This window comes from Strongylocentrotus purpuratus, unplaced genomic scaffold, assembly GCF_000002235.5.
Source record: "Strongylocentrotus purpuratus isolate Spur 01 unplaced genomic scaffold, Spur_5.0 spur5_scaffold_9, whole genome shotgun sequence".
Taxonomy (NCBI): Eukaryota; Metazoa; Echinodermata; class Echinoidea; order Camarodonta; family Strongylocentrotidae; genus Strongylocentrotus; species Strongylocentrotus purpuratus.
Genome location: NW_022145615.1, coordinates 32,910,163 through 32,932,679, shown reverse-complemented (window position 1 = coordinate 32,932,679; position 22,517 = coordinate 32,910,163). Strand labels below are relative to the sequence as shown.

Sequence of the window (22,517 nt, the reverse complement as noted above, 5' to 3'; positions counted from 1 at the left end):
AAGGGCGCCACCATGTAACACAGATTCAGCACATGTTGTTAGATTATGGCTACTTGTTATGTGCCTATCTGAGCAAATTATCATTCACAAGTCAAAGTGCCAACCAAATTTTGTTGTAAGTATGAATAAGGTCATCAATAACTAATTCAATTTGTAGAAGAACATTGTACAACAAAGAAAAGTTGTCTATAAAAAGCTTAGAAAGGTTGGTTGTGTGAGAAATTCATTTTAAAAGTGGCTGAAATCATGTTGCATTAATTATCCCATGCCCATGGCCATGCAAGTAAATGATGTAGGCCTAAGTAGTAGTGGTTGTGGTGTGCAGTGTTATGGTTGAAACATTGATTCTAGTCCTAGATGGCAAGTTTTGATTTCTAAATTAATATTCAAAGTTAAAACCGGGAAAAGTTGCTAAAATTATTTTGAGATAGAGGTTAGAGGCCAGCGGAGTGTTGTGCGATTGTGCCGAAAGGATAAAACTGTAGTGTAGCCGATCGAAGGCGAAGGTCGAACTAGCATGAGAAAATTAGCCCAGGGGGGTCACTCCCAACATGACTGGCTACGCGACCGCGTCCAGAAAAAGCAGCGAAAGGGTGTCTTTTTCAGCTATACGGCGGCGTCAACGTTTTCCTCAAAAAGGGGTGTTTTTCAAGCGCTGATCGCACAGTAACCAAAAAAGGGTACCTTTTCAGGATCACAGGTTTCGACGTTTTCTTAAAAAAGGGTCATTTCAGAAAAAGCGTGATACGCCATTTATAGGGTCCATTTCAGATGTTGATGTACACGGGTGGGTAGCATTTGTGTATGAGAGTGACCCCCCTGGGGAGAAAAGTAGTTGTGTAAGCCAACTGATCGACATAAAGCACTGGCCACATCAACATTTCGGGTATAATAGCTAGGGGGCATTTAATGCAAACTGAGGTTGTGGCGGGGGGCGCCAGCAGTAGGATATTCCTCTAATATTAGGTAGTTTTATGGCAGACTTGGGGTGTGTGTGTAGGGGGTATACAAAGACGCCAGGTTCAAAGATCCGCAATGCGTGACATTTTCATGATTCGGCGCGCAAGCACACGTGCGAGGGTATAACACACGTATAAGGTATAGTGTTTTTTTTTTAATCTAGCGCGCGCGTTGTGCGTGAGAGCGTTTTCAGACCCTCGAAATGCATGATGTCACGCCTAATGCGTGACACTTGGTAGCTCTGGGTATACCCCCTGTGGTTTTGCCTAGTTTTGCCTAGCTCTTACTCTTTATTACTTGGTCTTAAAGGTAATACAAAGTTTTGGTATGGGGTGATGAATTTGGGTCAAAAGAACATATTGGAAGCATATGCAATCCTACAATATACAGTGATCGTTATCGCAGTTGAAATCGAGTCTAAAGTGATGAAATTGCTAATAATAAACTCTTATGTTGTATAGCGCCATCTCAAGTTCAAGATATTAATTTAGCTATAAAACAATGTTATTTGACTAAAATCAACCTATTTGTTATTACCGTTTGGAATTACCGTTTTTATGGTCACAACTACCATCGTCTGGCCGTAGGCGCTATTTCACATTTATCAAAATTTACCGGGAGCACCGGTAAATGTTTATATTCAATTTTTCTCGAAAGCAGAAGAGTTTTAGGGGCTAAAATTTTTAGTGCTTATAATAGGCCTACATCCATGGAGGCATCCAAATATATCAAAATTGTAAAGAATCACTATCCCAGACCTGCCAACCAGTACGATTTAGTCGTATTTAGTACAATTTTTAGAAGCAAATACGACAGTACGATTTTCCTGAATAAAATACGATTTTCAAAAAACATAAAAAAAACGATTTTTTTTTTTTTTTTTTTTTTTTTTTTTTTTTTTTTTTTTTTTTTTTTTTTTTGTGTGTGTGGGTATTTTGTGTGTGTGTTAGCCGTTTTCAATGGCAAAATGCCCATTGTGTCCTGTAAAGTATCCTACAAGCATCTCAAATTGGCAATTTGGGGATGTTCATTGGTTCATCGAACACAACAGTCGTACCGAAATCATGCATATTCAACAAATGATCCATAAAAAAAATTGATCCGCGTAACAGTCCGTGTTTATTTTTAAGAATACAACTTCTGTCAGTAAAATACAACTTTTGGGATTAAAGAATACAGTTTTTGAACTCCAGAGGTTGGCAGGTCTGCTATCCAGCCAATTTTCAAAATTTACCAAAACTTTGTAATACCTTTAATAAAAAAACATATAATTTAATATTAAATCTATAGTTCTATATGTTCTACTGTTTGTAAAATATATCCCCCCCCCCCCCTCGTTCCCACAATTTTTTTGGTCTAGACATTGTTGTGTTAGACAAAACAAGACATTATTTAAAAAAAGAGGAAAAACAAAATCCATGAGTGTGTTTCGTCAGATTGTAGAAGATCGATGAATGGTTGGATTTTTTTTTTTGGGGGGGGGGTGGGGGTTGTGGTAGGAATAGGGTATTTTATTTCTGAGAGATCTTTCCAATATAGTTCTTTAACACCAATGAGAACAAATTGTTAAATCAATTGTGAAAGTAGCTTGTAGCGAAATCCTGTAACTCGAGTTTTCATTGTTCTTCTTTTATTTTTTTAAATATTTTTTTATATATTTTATTAAAATTTACCGGGAGCACCGGTAAATTGATATAATCAATTTTTCTCAAAAGCAGAAGTGTTCTAGGGGCTAAATTTTCTAGTGCTTGTAATACTTCCACAGGGGCATCCAAATATATCAAAATTATAAAGAATCACTATCCACCCAATTTTCAAAATTTCCCAAAACTTTGTAATACCTTTAATCAGTAAAATGCCATGGTAATCACATTAGCATGTGGTGACTGTCTGTTCTACCTTGGTCATTAATTGTGATCAAGTTAACTTGCCACACTTATTAGTGTGAGACAACAGAATTGTACAAATTGCAAAGACTTCTTACATAATATTTTACAAGAAAAAAAAGCCTTTGGATATTAAATCTTTTTCATTAAAAAGTCACTATATTTTCTTTAACTTGAATTTATGTAGGGTGCCTCTGACGGCGCACCTGGACCTGTGAAGCATGGCCGACATAGTCGAGGAACAGATGGGGGACATCCTATCTGCCTTTGGGATCCCAGACCTAGCCAAGCACATCTTCCCCATCCCATTACCACCCCTCGATGATGAGGACGACGACAACGAGGTGAAGGAGAAACCAAAAGATGAGTCAAAGGAGAATCATCCAAAGGAGGATAAGCCGAAAGAGAAGGAGGGGGAAGGAGAGAAGGAGGGGGAAGAGGAGGCCGACAAAGAGAAGGATGCGTCAGATGCTGCTATGGATGTTGATAAGTCTGGCAAAGATGGTGACGGTAAAGACAAGGTTACCAAGTCAACAGGAGAGGAAGAGATAAAGGATGACCAAGGTACAAATTACTTTACAAAGTACATTAGCAGATGCATGTATTTTATCCAGTCTTAATTGTCAAAATTCAGTGTGTTAAAAAAAATTGACTAAATGGCATACCTTTGCACATGGTTTAACTAATTAGTGTTCAGTTTCAAACACTAGACCAGGGATGCCAATTTTCAGGCAATAGCCTGAATTCAGGCCCTGGCAAGTTATTTTCAGACCATAGTTTAGGCTTCTTTTTTTTTCGGTACAAAATAGCTCATTCTAGGTGATTTTCAAGCCCTCTGATCAATTCTAACTGGCATCCCTGACTAGACAAATTTCTAACATTAGTCAAATTCCAAACATTAAACCTGGGTTAATACTTTACCCAAACTCTATAAAACCAAAGGTCTAATGGCATCAATGAAACCAAAGTCCTAACCCTACATCTTTGAATAGATGTAGCCCACATTTATTTTTGTCGCAGCAAATGTTGGATGATGATATCAAAGAGAAAACAATGATTCATTCATTGTCAAAAATGATATACCTCACATGAAGATTCTAGGCCTCTGATTGGTCAAAAGTGCAGGCATTAAATACGCTACTGACTGCTTGGCAGTATAGTGAAAAAATACTAACCGGGCATAGTTAAGCTACTTCGTACATTGCAAGGATGCAATGATTGCGCATGAAGTTAACAATTGATACATGAAGTGATATACGTGCCATACTATTAAACAAGTTAATTTCCCTTCAGCCCCACTTTTGATTAAAATATCTGTTTTGAGAGTTGACACTTTGGATGGTTCATATAACAAAAATATTGACTGACTATATTCAGGTCACAGTTAAAATTAGCTCCTCTGTGATCTTGGGACTGCACAATGCATCTTGATTCTTGACTTTATTTTGGGCACAGTACTTATGAGATCACCTTGGGAAATAGTTTTAACCATGCCCTTCAAAGAAGTCAATATTTGTATACTCATGTTGTATTCATTTACAAATGTAGTTACAGAAATACAAGCTATGGAGGATTGAGGCCACCCAAAGGAAACTGAGAAAGTGGCCACTGTAGACTGGTGGCCTTTCTCTGCAAGAAGACAAAATACATACTAGAATGATGTTCTGTACTTGAAATTTGGCCCCAAGTTTTATGTACATCGTACTCTTAATTTTACTCATTTGAAATGTTCCTCTTATTAATTCCTGTACATCTGCAGGGAGTATTGAAGAGGATGCAGCAATGGAGACCGATGAAGGTACAGATAGCAGTGCTGCTGTCAGCCAAAATGAAGATGAAGCACCCTCTCAAGATGGGAAAACAGAGACATCCACAGAGCAGCCTCAGAAGGATATCCCTGACCTTGGTCTAAAACAGAGTGTAGCTTCTCTGCATGAGGGTGAGACTACCAACCAGGAGTCGTCTTTGATCAAGCAACTGCTGAAGTCCACGTCCAAACCAGTGATGACTTCTAGGCTTCAAGATGATCTGCCACCCCCTGATGCGTCTTTTGGTGTTCCTGAGGAGCCAGATGTGGAGGAACCCCCGCTAGAGTCTCTGACATCTACAGATGACTTTAACTCGTTTCTTGATCGCTGTAAGGAGAATCGTGAATTGATGGGGATGAAGATTGCAATCATGGGGAGAGCCAGCTGCGTTTCAACATATCAGTGCCCTAATCTTACTGAGGAACAGATGAAGGTTCTTGACATGGGCAAGGAGATCTTCCAGTGCCCTGGTTGCAATGACACATACCTCTTCAAGGCTAGTCTGGATGCCCACCTGGACCGCAGAACAGTCCTGGTGACGTTCCGCTGCAAGTGGTGCACAGGGAGACAGAACCTAGTCTTCTACAACAAGTGCACTTTCCTTGCTCACTTGCATAATCATGATGCTACTGAAAGCGAAATTGAAAAAGTGAAATTGCAAGCTTCGATCAGTCCTGTGAATGCTCTGGACTGTTTTAAGATATTCACTAAGCTGACAGCTCCAGTTAAAATGGATGCTGCCAGTAAACCTACAGTGAAGAAGTCATCAATACCATCCAATACTCCTCACCTCAAAAGCCAGTCTCTAGTTAGCCTACAAGCAACATCAAAGTCTCCTCATGCTCTGATCAATCAAGGGAATACAACCAAAAGGGAAGCCATCACCATGTTCCCAAACAATATGGATAAAGTGATACACTTAGATAAGCTATCTTCATTTGTATGCATGGGATGTAAAAGAAGATATGAAAGGCTGTCCCATCTGAGAGCTCATTTAGATAGGCCTCATCCTGAACCAAGTACACCTGGATACAAAGGCCCTTTACAGCAGTGTACCATCTGTAAATTGGTTGTGGCTAACGCGTGCAAACTGATCATGCACAACATCATTCATACTGCGGAAATTAAGACCCCTATTCCATGTCCAGAGTGTGGATGCTTGTTTACCGATCTCAAATCACTCTTGATCCATCAAAACGACGGATGTCTTCACTGGATGACACGACCGCTCTTCAAGTGTTCATTCTGCACCAAGTATGCCACTACCTTCCAGGGACTGATTAAACACTTTGAGCAGAACCATGTGGAAGTGTTCTTCAAATGCCCCCTCTGTCAGCTGGCCTTTCGCAACAACCAGTCAGCATCTGAGCACTCGCTCCAAGTTCATAAACTCACGACTGTGACCTATAGTTTGCTGCGCAAGTGCCCCTTCTGCAAGAGTGTCTATTCAGAGCGGGGCATGCTGTCTAACCACTTTGATTGTCACTACCAAGCTGGGCTCATTAAGATTGAGAAGTTTGTGTTTTCATGCCCCTTATGCTCTAAGCCTTTTGATTTTGGCCGGACTCTGCGTAAGCACCTGGCCGATGAGCATGGTAGATCCAGCAGCAACATGTTCAACTGCGACTTGTGTCTCTGTTCCTTCAGTACTATAGACAGTGTCATGCACCACAGAAACGTTTGTGCTATGAAGCCTAAAATAAAGATCAGTACCAAACCAGCTCAGCCGGAAGAGAAGAATGCTGCTCAACCAACCAACAAGCCTGTTGTATGTGGGGAATGTGGGGACATGATCCCCAACATGAATACCGTCCAAAAGCACATGTTTGAAAAACACAAAGACAAAATGGAAATGAACTTGGCAGGTCTGAAGAAGAAGCAGGAGGTAACAACTGTTGCTAAGGACAAAATAGAAGCCATCAAGCCAAAGGGCACAGAGGAACTGGTAAAGACCCCTGTGGTTGCAAAAAGGGAGGCACCGTTGATAGTAGAGCGCTTCACTGATCTGAAGTGTGGCAAATGTCAGTTCATGAGGAGAGACCGTCTGTTGTTTGAGAAACACATTCTAGGGCACAAAACGGAGGATTCTCTAAGCCAATGTCACCAATGTGGTCTTTGCTTCACAGTTGAAGGGTCATTGAAGAAACATCTCTTCATCAAACATAGGATCAAGAACATGGCACTCTTCAACTCTTTCTATGAGGATCACATGCCAAAATGGGAAGAGGACATGAAAAAGAAGAAAGTAGAGGAGAAAGAGAAAGAATCCACGAGATCAGAGATAAATGAGGAGAATGAGGGGAAAACCAAGGTGCCAGCAGAAGCAAAGGATGAGAAGATGGAAGAAGAGAAAGTAGATGAGACTAGCCTCTTTAAGTGTAAAGTCTGCAAAGTTGAGTTCGAGAACGATAAAGCCCTAACTGTTCATGCACGAAGCCATGGGCTGGCTTATCTTCAACACACACTCACAAAATCGCCAGAGAAAGCTGTCCGAATGCAGGTTTCCAAACCCGCAGCATCGCCCATAAAGATGGAGGAGAGATCACCAGATGTGGCAGACAAGCCAGAGATAAAACCCATTGTGCCTCCTAGTGTGAAAGGAACTATTCCTTCAGATACAGATAGTAGCATCTCTAGTGAGGACATCAGTTCAATCGACGGTCAGAATGGGGATTAGTTCACAAACATTCTATTTCTCTCTAAGTGTGTCTGTACTTTGAATTCTGTAAGTTATAATTTTCGGGAGAGCAAAGCTGATTGGGAGCTAATGGCTGTTTAATGTTTGATGCTGTTAAAGGGCTGCTCACATATCACTTATATAACGATCACATTATTAAATTAGTCTATGAATTATAGATATTTAGTGGAAATCCTCATCAGTTCTAATGAGCATTTTTCACAGATACAGTACCTTCTATTAAAAAAGACCAATTTTCAATTCAAATCAATTAATTAAATTTAAGTTTTATTGTAAAAAAGAACATGGCAATAGTCCAGAGACTAATATTGTCATATTTACAGTAAAATACAAGAAAACATGAAATGTGGTCATTTTATTGTTATCGTTCTCATTGTCGTTAATGATGCGTGTCCAGCCTTTCAGCTTAACAACTAGATCTTCAATAAGACATTGATTTTCTTTAGGTTTTCAAATATTCAAGGTATCAATAAAATAGTAAAACAACACATCTATCTTTTACAATTATTGTTGAGGATTTTACGATTATTGTCAAGAAATAATGTACATATTTGTAAAAGAAATGTAACCAGAATTTTACATGGTCACTTGTTTTGCATCATCTTCGTTGAATTAAATATGATCCAACATTATCAAATGTGACAAAAATGATGGAATCGTGCTGATTAACTCTCTTTATCATACAAGATTATAAATAAGGGTATTTGAATTATTGAATGGAAAGATTTTGATCTCAATGTAACCTTGGTGATTAAAAAAATATTAAGCCTCCGATAAGTGTTAGTTACTAGTATTGGAGTATTATTGGCTGCATATTAGGGAACATTCCTATGCGCCAATGGATGTGTTCAATTATTCAGCATATAGCGACAAAAATCATATACAGTCATGCTCGGTCCATGTTTGCTCAATACCAATTTCAAACAGTTCATCGATGCGTGTGATAGAAGAATAAAAACAAAAAACGGACTGAATCTGGACTAGTGGGCAACCTGCAAGAAGGTCATAACAGCTGTGTATTATCAATGGTAGTAAAGGCCTTCTTTATAGGGTGTCAACGATGTTTACTGATCAAACTACCAACATTGAATGAACAAATGTATGTTAAAGGGACTTGGTAACATTGTTCAGATGAGAGAAAATAATGCTAACATTGTTCAGATGAGAGAAAATAATGCTAAGGTAGAGAGAAAACAGACCCTTATTAATGATAGAAATCAGGAAAAACTGATCTGATCGATTCCTAAATTTTCCCAACTATAATATTGTAATTTAATTGAAATTTATGTGAATGTATATCGTCACAAAGCAATAAATTGACTCTGTATACCGTTCCAAACATTTAAGCGTTAACAGATTTTAAAAAGCCTGTTTTATGTCTTATTTTCATCAATCTTCAACAATGTTACTGGTTCACTTTAATCTACTGTATGTGTATCAATCGTTTTCGTACAGGGAAAAAAACCTCTTCTTTTGATGTAATTTCTCTGGAGTAGTGGAGTCATGTCTCTTTCATTGATTTATTCCATTTAAAATGGTAGGCATATATGCACAGAACCGTAGCCGGGGAAAAGGGTTTATATAACCAAGAGCATAATTTGCACAAGACAGATGTACAATTTGTGTACACAGATATTGTCAATCTTGTAAATTTATACTATACTGGAATGTTTTGTATTTCTTATGTAAATTTTGAATTCTGATATGTTTGTATACATTTGGGTCGAAAATGAAATCTTGAACAAGAAGTATTTTATTTGGAGTTAAGTTTGATTTATTTTGTTTTTGGAAGATTTAAACTTTCAGTTTCATTTTACTTATTCCAAGTTTTGTTCTTTCATTTTGCATAAAATTAATTTTCAAAATGTCAGGAGTCAGCGAAAAAACAAAATCTATTGCTTGAAAGGCCTCTTCTTGGGGTTTGTCTATGACATGTTTTTTTTATGTTTTTGGCTATCGATCATTACTGAAATTATACTGCAACAAATTTAATTTGTGAAATGTTATTCTGTGTATCATTTGTGTTGTTTGTTTTGTTTTGCTGTAACTTAGTAACAGTTAGGAACAGTTTGGATAATTTGGGCTCTGGCTTTTGTTTGGAATGAATTTATGAGAACCCACAACAGTATTTGTGTGTGCACATTTATTTCTTCTATCAAGTGCTCCTGTAATAGAGATATTTCTCATTTCTTAAATGCATTTATTGGCTTTTATTTCGCCAGGTAAGGTTAGTGCCAAGATGTTAGTCTGTGTGTGTGTGTGTGTGTGTGTGAGCATGCATGACAGTTTTTTTTTGTGCGTCTCTATCTCTGTTACACACAAATACTAGTGCTGTGCCTGTAACAGTCCAGAATCTGGCTGTTTTTATTGTTATGCACCTTATCCCGCGATCTCCTCCTATTTGCTGCCAGACGAAGATGACCAATTTATCCCGAAGTCGCAGGCTTGTCGTACAAATTTATGGATCATGCCATCTTGAGCTGGCAGTAGGAAGGAGGAGAGATTGCGAAACAGGATAAAAACCTGGCTGGATTCGGGACTACACTTCTAATGTCTGTGTTCTGAGTGATTGAACGAAGTGCCAATGAGTGAACCAGTGATGATAATTCAGCATGTATATGTTGAGGGGTCAGTGTCACAAAGACGTAACTCCATTTTGAGAAAAAGTGGTTTATGTGTCACTGAGCACTTTGGCCTTCATTCTATGTTTCACTAGCCATTGACTTCAATGGGGTGTTGGGTGGATTTAAGTCTGTGTTTCCTGGAAAGCCCACATTTTTCTGAACATTTTGATATCAAATGCTCACTTTGGCAAAATATGGAGTTAAGTCTGTGTCACTGAACCCTCAATGTGATTGCATGGTGGATCATTCCGATAGTCACAAAATCATGAAAATCACCAGTTTGGCTTATAAGAGCCAGAAGGCCATCAATCTTTATATATACCTTTGTATAGATGAAGTTCATGACTCTTACGACTCCTTCCTTCATGTTGACACACATATAAGACCATTTACAACATTTTACAGCATTGTCAAGCCTTGAAGTAATAAGTAAACTACAGTGGAAAGTTGTTATAACAAGGTCCTTTGGACCAAGGAAATTACCTTGTTATATCGGGGTAAAAAAACACAAGAATATAAAGAGCTGGGACCAGCAAAACCACCTTGTAATATCAGAGCTCTTTATACTAAGGTTCCACTGTACATGTATAATTATTTCCAAAAGATGAACAGAATTACTATCTGAAATCCTTAATATTCCACTTACTGTACATTTACAATAAAAAATATATCGATATATTTTTTTCTTCACTTTCTTATTTTCTCTTCAACCACACCTTCCCCTGCTCTTTTTCCCTCTCCCTCTTTCTCCCTACCTGTTTTGTTCTCTTACTTCTTACTCCCTCTCTCTCTCTCTCTCTCTGTTATCACCCCCCCCCCCCCCTCTCTTTCTCTCTCTCTCTCTTTCTCTCTCTCTCTCTCTCTCCCTCTTCTCTCAAAACGCTAACGTAAATGAAAAAAAAGTCAAAACGTGGTAGTACTTCAAAATAATCATTTATTTAAATAGGCAAATGTAACCTTTTCTTTACAAAACTGGATTTGAAATTGACATATTTTCATTGTGTAATGATAAATTAGTTGTATCTAACCAGCATCAAGAATGTGGTGTAATGCAAATATACAATTAAAATCATTACAAAACCTTGGTAGATAAAAAAAAAAAGAAGAGATGACCTTAAAATAATTATGCTCAGACATGATTATACCAAGGTGTAGTAACTCCTTGATTATACCACTAACCATGCTGTTGGAATCCTGATACATTTATATGTAATAAACATCTTCATCAGGGCTCTACACCTTTTTCTTTGAGGAGATATGACGCATTTAGAGGGCCAATGTGCAAGAGGCCCTAGTTCAAATGTTGGGGTCCATGTATAATGGCCCCTGCCTTTATTAAATTCAAACATATTTTTGAGTAGAATTCTAATGGCCTTCTATGCAACATAATCGTAGTTACCTAGCATCTTGAGACAAATAAAGTGGACTTTAGCAATTCAGTTCATAGAATGTTTCTTGCCCAACACAGGTAGCTCAGTTTCATTTAATTTTGTATTTATGAAAGAAAAAAAAGTGAGAGTAAATTTGTTTACATGAAGGGGAGACAAAAGATTAAATGATTGTAAAGATTGAGTGTTGCAAAAGAGGGGATATAAGTGGAGGATGGAGTTGTATATCAAATACATTGCCTTAATACACCTAGTGCAAATATTGCACGAGTCGAATTATACGAGTGCAATATTCATGCTCGGTGAATGCAATAGATCTGATATACCACAAAAGAAAGCCAATATTATTATTATAATACATAAAAATTTGATGAAATATATCTACAGTGAAATTTACCAAGGGCGCAAGTGACTGAAAACAGCAGCCGGCACTGCTTGCAAATAAATGCTCTTGCACATGCACAGGATTGAATATCAAGAGTAAGCACGCTCGGCATGCACTATTGTAATGCACAAGAGCATCTATTCACAAGCAGTGCCGGCTGCTGGCTTCAATAGCTTGCGCCCACAGTAGGTTACATGCTGATGCTCCATGATTGGTGGAGTGAGTTAATATACAGAGGAAAAGCAATATGCTCACAATACTTAACTTGATCAAACAATGGGAATCAAATACATGATTTTATTTTCTTGGAAATAGGCTCATATGTATAATAATGACCTATGATTTCACAACAGTGATATTTAGTAAATGTCAAATCTTAGCTGAAATACATATTCGTTCTTTTTTAAGGTAATTGTTAATTTTACAGGGTTTATTTTTGTATGAGTGAAGGAAAATTCTAACAATTAATGTTTCATCAATCATTTTATAAAGGTTACATAAAAAATATTCATAAAATTGAATTTGTTTCTGTGAATGCACCAAACCTCATGATCAACTGCATCTGCACATATAAAAATGGTAACAGGTTAACTGGGTAAAAAGAATGAAACAAAACCTAACAAAGAAATAAAAACAAAGCTTTCAGCTAATGCTTACATTAAATTGCAAGAAATTGCTTAATATGGTACCGGTACTAAAAATGTATCAAAGTGAAGAAATAGAAAATTAATCAATTAAGGCACTGCAACATATTGCAATGTTATCTTTTTCTCTAGCAAAATTTACATATATCACAAGCAATATTAAAAATAATTTTAAAAATGGAAAGACTCATTCATCTTATGAAAAATAGAAATAGAAGCAAAAATGTACAAAAATAGCACTCAATAAATAACATTCAACATTATTTTCATGATTCAAGTTTGTATTCTTGTGCTTTTGAAAGTACTGACGTTTTTTAATTCATGAATTAAAAAAAGAAAATTAAAAGAAGTGATAAAATATGAACAGTGAAGAAAGGTAGAGGATAGTAAGAGGAACACTTCAAGAAAGTTTTTTGCTTCTTTTTAGAACTCAAGAACTAGGTAGAAATATCTATTTGAGCCAGAAGTGATCACAATCTGAAAATCATATTTTTTCAAAATGCAATATATATTTAGATCCTGTCCAATAAAGGAAAACTTCAGACTAACTTCCTTTGTTAAACCCTCTTTTGAACAAATGCTAAATATAAGCTCAATTTTTCTGTTGTCACATCAACTTCATGAGGGGAAACATGCCTTGAAAATAGATATACATAACTATTACATGAGCATTTCTTGCCTTCTTGTTTCAAAAACCCTCCCAACGTAATCGGTGCAGGACTATCTTTACACATTTTCAAATTTAACCTACTGACCACAAATCCAAGTTAAACTTCAACCATTGGAAATAAATTGTAAATTATTTTGAACTGTTTCTAAGTAGCGCCGAAATATCAGCAAATTGAACACAGTGCATTGCAGCAAAGTTTGGACACAAATTTATATACAATATGCTAATAAGACAGATCTAAATGTATACTTCATTAGCTCAGCTGAATTTCATATTGATGATACTAGAATAGAATAAATAGATTAAAAGTACTTCATGCAGCTTTTTGTGTTAAAATTTCAATTGCACTTATTTGTGCATGTCAAAATAAATATCTTCAGGACTGTATTTCAGAGATATATCTAGGTAATAGAATAATTAAGAAGCCAATATCAAAAAAATTGTGTATAATTATATATATCAACATATTTTAAACATAGTTCAAAATGTATAATCACAGTCAACACATGTATGCATTTTTAAAAATATATGTTTGAATAATATTACAACATTATCTCTCACACAATAGAATATCAAAACGTGTCTGTAAATAAAGACATGCATCCCAGTTATATTTGGATCAAAGGTGTTTAAGGCTTTATCTGTAAGGTATCAAAGATATTATATTTCTGCGATAGTATTTCAATCTAATTACATTGTACTATTTTATACCTATTACTGGTATTTCATGAAATTATGATGGATTTAATAACATTAACAGTATTAATGAAGAAGGTGATGATGTTTTTCTGTTTTAATTAGATTAAATTTCAAAACACTATTATCTTTTCTTTTCTTTTCAAGTGAGGCACAATTTCACCAGGAATAAATTACAGATAAAGATTCTTGTCATTATTGAAAAGCACCCATTTACTACAAAACAAGGAAAAGTGTTGAAGAATCTTCATAGAAACTTTGTAGAAACTGATTGCATAGTTCAAATGTCAAAAACATTAGTGGATACATAGCGAAGACACATACATATCATAGCATGCATCTGCACTGTAGGAATAATATAGTATCACAAAATGATAGAACTCATTTGAAATTAAGGAGATAAGACGATGCTTTCTAGTTTAATCAGAAATTAATCCTCAGAGTGTTCATTTCAATGTAATGACTCTGAATAGAGACATTTTTATAACAATTTGAATTGTCAATCTTTGATCATTTGAACTTGTAATAAAAATTTCCATTTCTTTTATTCATACTATATATGTGTTTGCAGCCAGAAGGGAGTCACTCAGATCCATCAACGCAGCATTAACGCCCTTCTGGCTGTGTACAGATGATACTGCAAATTGCTCTCTGAAAACTATGGATTCACTTAAATGCCCTTAGACATATCAAGAGCGCAACAAGGAATAGGATCCCAGAAAAGGTGGATAGATGTGGGGATTTGAAGTTCTGATAGACTCGTCCTCCAACATGTATATCCTGAGAACAACTTCATCATACACCCATATAAAATTTATATAAATATGATGCATATATTAAAAAGTAATAAAATACATATCAAAATGCATAAAAAGCACACACACCAATGACTTGTCACCTGTTTCTCTATAAATGCGACCAGAGATTGGTGAAAACTTGATTAGAAAACTTTTTAAAAAGGCCAGTCAATAGGTGCGTCTTGATTATTATCTGTCTCACAATAGCTGTTCCTTGACATTTTCTTCTTCATCCCCCCCCCCCCCCCATTTGTCTATTTCAGATACATTTGAAGAAATTTAAACAAAATAGGGATTTCTTCATCTAAGTTCTGTCATCAAAATCTTCACTTTGCTTCTTTACTGAGAAAGTTAGCCTATTGAATTGGCATTCTTCAAATGACTGAACTCATCTGTGTTTTTTTTAAGTTGTTTCCCAAAAAAATTCTAAATCTTCTTCATGTGTTTCTAAAATCCAACATAAAAACTAATTAAAACCTCATCAATGTATGATTGATCGTCTGTTCAGAGCCGAAAGGGCATTAACTCTGTATCAAAGTACATGAGTTACCATCCTTCTGGCTCCAAACAGCTGTATGTATGGATTCTGATATGAATGAAATAAATATGAATACATATACCAAATAGAATACATGATAATTATCAGGTTATTGGTGTCAACCATTAATACACCAGGCAGCTCTTCGTCAGATCAGAGCTCTGTGAGTAGATTGCGATTGTGGCCATCAGATCGACTCACCCGTAGTATCTCTGAAGTTGTGATGCTCATTCTTTTGCTCCTAAATGGTCAAAGGAAATAAAGAAGAATTGGTAATGAGGGTCAATAGTGAGTGTACATAACTTTACATGTATGACATCTTTGATTTTGATATTGACAATATACTATTAAAAGCTAATATCAAAACATGAAGACTGACTGACTTATAATCAAAAGTCTTGTCCTAGCTCAGAGGTAAGAACCCATCATTTTTTTATAAATTCCAACCGTCATCATTTTGGTTGATGCCCATACTACAGATCTCTCATGACCATATTTCAAAAAAAGCTCCCTAGATATTGACTCTCAATTTTCCATCATTTGAATGTCTGACCTCTTCTTCCTTCACGGTACAACATGACTAGACATATTTAAATAGACATCCCAGTACTTGAATATTCACTTCCTACAAAATTTTTGAGGTGGAGAATGAGGAATTAAACGATTCTTGATATTATATTGAACTCCTGACAGCATCAAATTCAGAAGTTATGTATGGTGTTTCAAGACTTCCTAGATACAACTTACAATAGTGTTATCATCATACAAATGAATTTGCAGAAATAAAAATTAAAAAAGCTAGCAATATTAAAATCAGTTCACATCAGACTCTGCATAATTGATAACAGCAACTTTTATCATGCATAAATATGCATTCAAAGCATAACATTCAGGGGTAGGATTATATTAGCAAGGTTTTGAATAATTGTAATTTGAAATAACATTATTGATTATTGTACTTAAGAGAATTATATATCATTCTTTTGTTAAACAAATGTGAAATATACACTTGATCATGTATTTGAAAACCAATGAGTGGTAGTGACGGAAGTCTTTGTAATATACTCTTTTTTTAGAATAAACATGAAATATATATATATATATATATATATATATATGTGTGTACAGTGATAACAGTCTGGGTGTTGAATGTGACAAAAGGAGGGGAATAGGTAGATACAGTCAAACCTGTCTATAGCGACCACCCAAGGGAAATACAAAAAGTGGCCTTTGTAGACAGGTGGTCTTTGTAGACAGGATCCTTTAGTACATGATTCAATGAGAAACAATTTTCAAGGGAAACAACAAATGTGGCCTTTATAGACAGGTGGCCTTTGTAGACAGGTGGTCACTAAAGCAGGTTTGACTGTATAATCATATTGATGGAATCTTTGGAATATATTTGATTTATATAAACATGTAATATCCAAATATATATATATATATATACTATGAGAGAAAATACTATAGTCTGTGTATTGAAAGTGATATGAGGAAGGGGTAGTAATAATCAAAGATTATAAATGGAATTCCATGGAATGTTTCTTATATAATAACGAAAAATAAAAATTGTGTGACAAAGATAAAACCATAGTTTGCGTATTGAGAGTGACATGGGAGGGGGGGGGTATCAATGATTGTCATGGTTGTGTAGAATGGCATATGATGTGAGGAAGGAGGGGGGAAAGGAAAATGTAACTGAATATGATTTGATTGAATAAAGATTTGAAGAAGGTGGGGGACTTTATAAGGAAAGGAGCCTGAAATATAAATGAGTCACCCTGACAAATTTTGATGTTAACCATCTTATCATTCCTTAATTTTTTTTTTAAACATGCAGCACAGAGGCACAATAAATAAAGGAATGAAAGTAATATACATAAAGTTAAATTAAGAAATTTTAGAAATTACCGGTACTAGCTTTTCCATGCATACTTTTATGCAGCAGATGACAAGGGATAAATTTTACAAAGAACTTTACAATGCATCCAAGATAATACTGTAATATCGGAAATTCGGAATTCACTGATATTGAATTCAATTTTATAACAATTAGAAAATGGTTTGATAAATAATAAAATAAAGGACCTATCAATCATCTTTACTTTTTAGCTGATACATCCTAAAAAGTACTTACCCCCCTCCTTTGACTACAACAGGTGGTGGAGGACGTTGCACATCAGGGATGAAATCAGGCTTCTGTCTTCCACTCAATCGATCCTTGTTCTGAGGAACGGGAGGATGCCCATAGCTCCCCCTCCTGGCACCAGTCCCTGCCTGTTGCCGTGACGATGGACCTCGCCCTTCAATATTACTATAATTGGATTGGACTGATCTATTGCTGCTCCTGGCTCCCTGGCCGAGTTTGTCCAGCTCATTAAGGAGTTCACTTACGGCTAGGATGTCTACTCCCGAATGCAGCCTCCCACCGGTGGCGGGATGCAGTCCATTGCGGAGTGGAGGTTGCTGGCTGCCGGAGCTGATGTTAGAGTTATAGCTGTTGCGTTGTTCAAGCCCACCATTTGGAACTTGTATGTGTTTGACAGACCCATCAGATCTATGAGGTCTAGATGATTTGTCACTTTGCGACGAGTTTTGCCTGTCGCCCAGAGGATGGGAGCGAGGGAGGGGGTTTTGATGAGTGGTAGAGGAAGATGATGGTGGTAGCATGGAAGGTTTTTGATAGTTGTTGTTTTTGGCAGTGGAATCACTAGCAATGTTTGAAGATGGATGTTGCTGCTTAGAGGCTTGACGATGCTGCATGGATGGATGCGGTGGTGGTTGCCGGGCGTGTCCACGGTAGGTGTTGCTAGGTTTGCTGGGGTTATTTCTGAAAGGAGGAGGGGCATTTGTTTGGACGGGTCTCTGCTGCAACCTAGCGAATAGTTGAGGAGGAGGAGGTGAAAGAAGAACAGAATGATGAGCAGATGAGAAATGAATGAAAACGCATGCATTGCTATGGATACTAAACAAACACTATATTTGTATGTCTATAGTCGAGAGAAGAGGAATACACAAATCACATCATGTTTGGAATAAAGTTTCAGTAAGGAAGAAAGGCAGAAAGAAATGGACAAGGGAAAGAGATTGGTTAAATATTAGTGTCTTTTTAAGCATATATACCTTTATAATCAGCACTCTTTCATTCCGATGCAATATGTGGTTACACAGTCAAATGAGTATAGCATATTTGAGGTATATAAGAAATATGAATTCAACACATGCTTTGGATTAGGTATAATCGTTGTTACGCATGACCGCCCATCAGTTACCTCTCCATTTTTGGTCTACCAGGGAGTACTAGTTTAACAAGATATCCCTCTTTTTGAGTATACCCTTGTTATTTTCTGAGCTGTAATAGAAGAAACAATGATGATACAAATATTAATCTACTAAATTGAAAGCGAGAACAACAAAAAAGTTTATCTCCCAAAAGAAATACAAATTGTAATATTAATGTGATTATGGAAGGCTGGAATTTCATTTTCGAAAAGTAATGAGCAGAGTAGTACGTTCATTTAGAAATAAAGAAGTATGAGAAGGGGTGGAAGAGAAATGAATGCATATGTCTTTTACAAACAATCTTCTTTGAAATTAAAGGCCCTTTTTCATACGTAAAATTACTCCAAAATATTTGATGTAGCTGCTGAGCTTATTTTAGAAAGTTGTGAACAACATTTTTTTTCTTCAAAAACAGGCAATATATTGCAGTAATTAAAACTGAGAGACCCAATGATTCCTAATAATGACTTGAATAACTAGATGGACCTTCAACTGCGCGCAGTCGAAAATTATGCCTCCGCAATTTTACAAACCAAAACAGATACAATTTTTAAAATTCAATTTTGATTGTTATCCGTTTTGCATACATAATGAGCCCTGTGACATTTGACCTTGGATCTCATGACTCCAAAATCTAATCAGTTCATTGTCTCTGCAAGATACATACATGACTTAAGTTTGGCAGGAAACAATCAATTGGTTCTTGAGATAACGCGATCATGAGAACGGGACGTACTGACAGACAACCCCAAAACATATAAAAGGCTGAGAATGTTACCTTGTGTTATATGAATTAGTCTCTTCCTGCTCAAACCCAGAGTCTTCTCTGGTGTGATGTACGCTAGGTCTGATGGAAGATGCAGGATTGGGTCTGATTGGGTTGCCATTGGCAACAGCAGCATGGGAAGATGTGTACCCAGGGGGTGGAGGATAGGTCGGTGGGGGTGGCTGGTCGGCATGATATTGCTTTGAATTTGTTGATGGTGGAGGTTCTGGATGAGGCACGGATGGCTGTTTATGCTTCAAGATTCATAAAGAAAGAGAACATAAGTGTTTAAACTTGTCATTTATCTTCTTTAATAAATAAAGTGTAACTGGCACCAGGATAAGCAAAAACACACATATCAAGTAAAATTTCATCCCCACCCACCCCAAAAATTATAATGCCTTTATTTTCAAGTTTTTCAACACTAGTTTGAAACAAAAAATTCAAATAACGATATTGCAAGGATGATCATATATAGACAAAAAATGTTTGAACGTAAAAACTATAAAAATTTGATGTTTACAAAGTTTTTCATACACATTGGGAAAAAAAAGATTTCTCCACTATCAACCACCGTATTATAAGAAATTTTAGGAAAAATATTTGTCTTTCAGAAAGATTAATTTCATATTAATCCAAGACAAACGGGAAGTTTGATTATCTCTCATCATATGGAATATATAATGAGTACAGAAGGAAAGAGCTTTCCTTAATAAAACACTGTTCATGTACTTACTTTTCGTTGTTGGTTTATTGCACTGTCATATTGGTCTGCTTCAGATTGTTGTTGATGGCTAAACATTCCCTGACCTCTCTGGGCTAGAAGATAACCAGGTATATCATCTCCTCTTCCTCTACTCACGTCTGACCTAGAGGGCCTCCCATTGTTGTTTACCTGGATATCAAATAAAAGTAATTATCTTATCATCGGTTTGGGATTTTGTCTTGAAGATCTGCCTCAGCAACAGAACATAGAGTTGTGTACAGTTGATGCATGTAGCTTTTTGTTAAACTTGCTTTTCCTTGTCAAAAAAAAAACTGCACTATTGCAAAGTAATAGGTTGGATAAGAAAGCACTTAACACAAATCACATGAAAGTCTCTATTAATTAAAATACTTTTGCACAGATATTACTACCATGGACATTAGTTTCAACACATATCTGCGTAATATGTAAACCAAGACGTTTTAATTGTCATTCTGTATTGGCTGCAATTGGCCGTAGTTTTGATCTATCGTCCATTCGGAGCCAAAAGGGCATTAACTCTGTGTTGAAGTATATGAGTTTACGCCCTTCTGGCTCCAAGCAGACACTATGCATGAAACATGATGCTCACCAGTTCTTTAATATCACATCATTGTTAAATTTCAATGTGTTTAAAATATAAACTTTGGAGAAAAACTACTTATGAGATCTACAGCAACATTCTCTACTATTTTTAATAATAATTTGTAAATTTAACAGCGAAGGTGAAATATCAATAGTGAGTTTACCTGGTCTTGCTGGTTTCTATGTCTCCTTCTGCCACCCCGCTGGTCATCACTCTCGTACGTCGACGTCGCCGTTCTCGTTGGACGACCTTGACCTCCTGACCCTGGCTGGACAAGGTCAAAGGGCATTGCGTTTCTATTCTGACGGCTTCTGTGTGGACCAGGATCGGTCTTGCGGGTGGCTGTAGAGCGAACACTGCCCTGAGCTGAGTGCATGCTCTCCGTTCTATAGCGAGGAGAAATAAGATATATTTTTAGCATTAATAAAATTACAGAATAATTAAACTGGCAACAAACAAACTAGCAAATAGAGTTACACAACACATGCTCCTGTGACAACTGCTTTGCAGAAATTTCCTATACTAACTGAATTCCTTATTTCAATCCTGGACCAAGTACTAAACCTAACCCCAACCCTACACCTAACTTAAAACCCAGTTGCAACCCTAACCTTCTGATGAAATAAAGACTGGAGCAATTGTCACTAATGTCAATATTCAGGTCACCTTAAAAATTACATGATTAAATATGATATAAGCTATAAAAAATACAATCATGATGGAAACATAGGACTCAGTTAATTTACAGATATAGTTTGTCTGCAAAATGTCGCCAGAAGGAGACATGATGGCTTAGTGATAGAGCAGTGGCCTCTTAGCCGAGAGCTTCCAGGATCAAAATCAATTCCATGTGCTTGTGCCCTTTAATTGGTAAGGCATTAATTCTCATTACCAAGTACCTCACAGAGAACTTAAAAGCCATCAGTCCTCTGGTTGCTTACTTACAAGCATATACATGCTTTCTTAGCAATCGGGTAAAACAATAATCAACCAAAATAATATAAAGAAAATGCCCAAATAAATGATAACTATATCTTAGGTATCAAGCAGGAAAATAGATGCTTACTCATCAGGGTAGTCCCCTCTACTCCTCCTGTAGGCATGACTGGAAGGGCGAGATCTCTGACGGGTAGGAGAGTGAGATACTCTGATAGCAACACCATCCTCAGTACTATGGCAGAGAGATAGATAGTAGTAAGGATGAATATTGTAAAGTGCATTATAGAAATAGATTGTATGAATATAGTTGACATATGAGACATGTTTTATATAGAGTTGTTATTCATCTGAAGGATGACTCTGTGTCATGTGTCCATGATATACGTCCTAAGAAAAGAGAATGAAAATAATGGTGCTTTCTGGTATCACTACCATTAGTGATTGTCATATCAAGAGATTTATTCATTCAGGGATAAAATACATATACAGTGAAACCTGTATATAAAGCCTGCTCAAGGGAAACATAAAAAGTGGTCTTTATGTACAGGTTCCTTCAGCACAGGTCTCAATGAGAACCCATATTCAATGGAAACAAAATATGAGGTCTTCATAAACAAGTGGTCTTTCTATACAGGTGGTTGCTAAAGAACTATAGAACTGGCAAGGGTAAACTGGCCATGGAGATTTGGGGGGAGGGGGGTGCCTAAAGGATTGTTTAATTCTTTGGCATGAGGGCTGGTCAACTTGTGGTCTGAAGGTTGGTTGATATGTATCTTAAAGGGATCCGGTAACTTTGTCTTAGATCCTTTAGAAATAATCCTTGATTTAGCTCATGCTGCAATGATAATTATAAATCTTTAGGTCAGGCAGGAATCCCATGACTTTTACCAGCTGATTGCCTGTCTGATTATCAAGATATTAATGATTGGAATTACAAATTTTTAAAAAACCGTTCACCGAACGTTTTTCATAACACTGCAGTCTATTGGGAAAAACGGGTATGGTAAAACCGGTCACTCATTGATTTTTACTTTTTTGAGGCACTTCTTGATCATTTTGAAGCGCAATTTTTTTAGGGCTTCAATATTACACCATATCACAGACA

General features: G+C 36.5%; 2 protein-coding genes across 4 annotated transcripts in view; one reads left to right on the top strand and one right to left on the bottom strand.

The window, feature by feature from the left end:
• The first annotated feature begins 2 nt into the window (after positions 1 to 2).
• On the top strand, positions 3 to 9,547 carry LOC100888705 (zinc finger protein 687b). The gene is made up of 3 exons (XM_011675032.2): positions 3 to 115; positions 3,034 to 3,410; positions 4,606 to 9,547. Exons 2-3 carry the CDS (start codon positions 3,068 to 3,070, stop codon positions 7,329 to 7,331), a joined length of 3,069 nt encoding a protein of 1,022 aa, XP_011673334.2. The 5' UTR covers positions 3 to 115; positions 3,034 to 3,067; the 3' UTR covers positions 7,332 to 9,547.
• Positions 9,548 to 11,682: 2,135 nt separating this feature from the next.
• Positions 11,683 to 22,517, bottom strand: part of LOC579438 (band 4.1-like protein 4A) — a 49,360-nt gene continuing 38,525 nt past the window's right edge. Inside the window, exons 17-22 of one of the 3 annotated variants that reach the window (XM_779556.4) lie at positions 21,540 to 21,644; positions 20,637 to 20,859; positions 19,879 to 20,037; positions 19,155 to 19,396; positions 17,232 to 17,969; positions 11,683 to 15,335 (exon numbers count right to left, since the gene is read on the bottom strand). In XM_779556.4, coding sequence (XP_784649.3) covers positions 15,248 to 15,335; positions 17,232 to 17,969; positions 19,155 to 19,396; positions 19,879 to 20,037; positions 20,637 to 20,859; positions 21,540 to 21,644 — 1,555 coding nt within the window. In that variant the 3' untranslated portion in view covers positions 11,683 to 15,247. Of the gene's footprint in view, positions 15,336 to 17,231; positions 18,085 to 18,118; positions 18,447 to 19,154; positions 19,397 to 19,878; positions 20,038 to 20,636; positions 20,860 to 21,539; positions 21,645 to 22,517 lie in introns of those variants that run through there. The other 2 variants (XM_030976616.1, XM_011675029.2) reach the window with 2 other exon arrangements.

Excerpts from the sequence above, each read along its gene's own strand:
- LOC100888705 (XM_011675032.2), top strand. The coding sequence starts at position 3,068 with ATGGCCGACATAGTCGAGGAACAGATGGGGGACATCCTATCTGCCTTT. Across the intron at positions 3,411-4,605 it reads AGAGATAAAGGATGACCAAG|GGAGTATTGAAGAGGATGCA; the intron begins GTACAAATTACT and ends GTACATCTGCAG.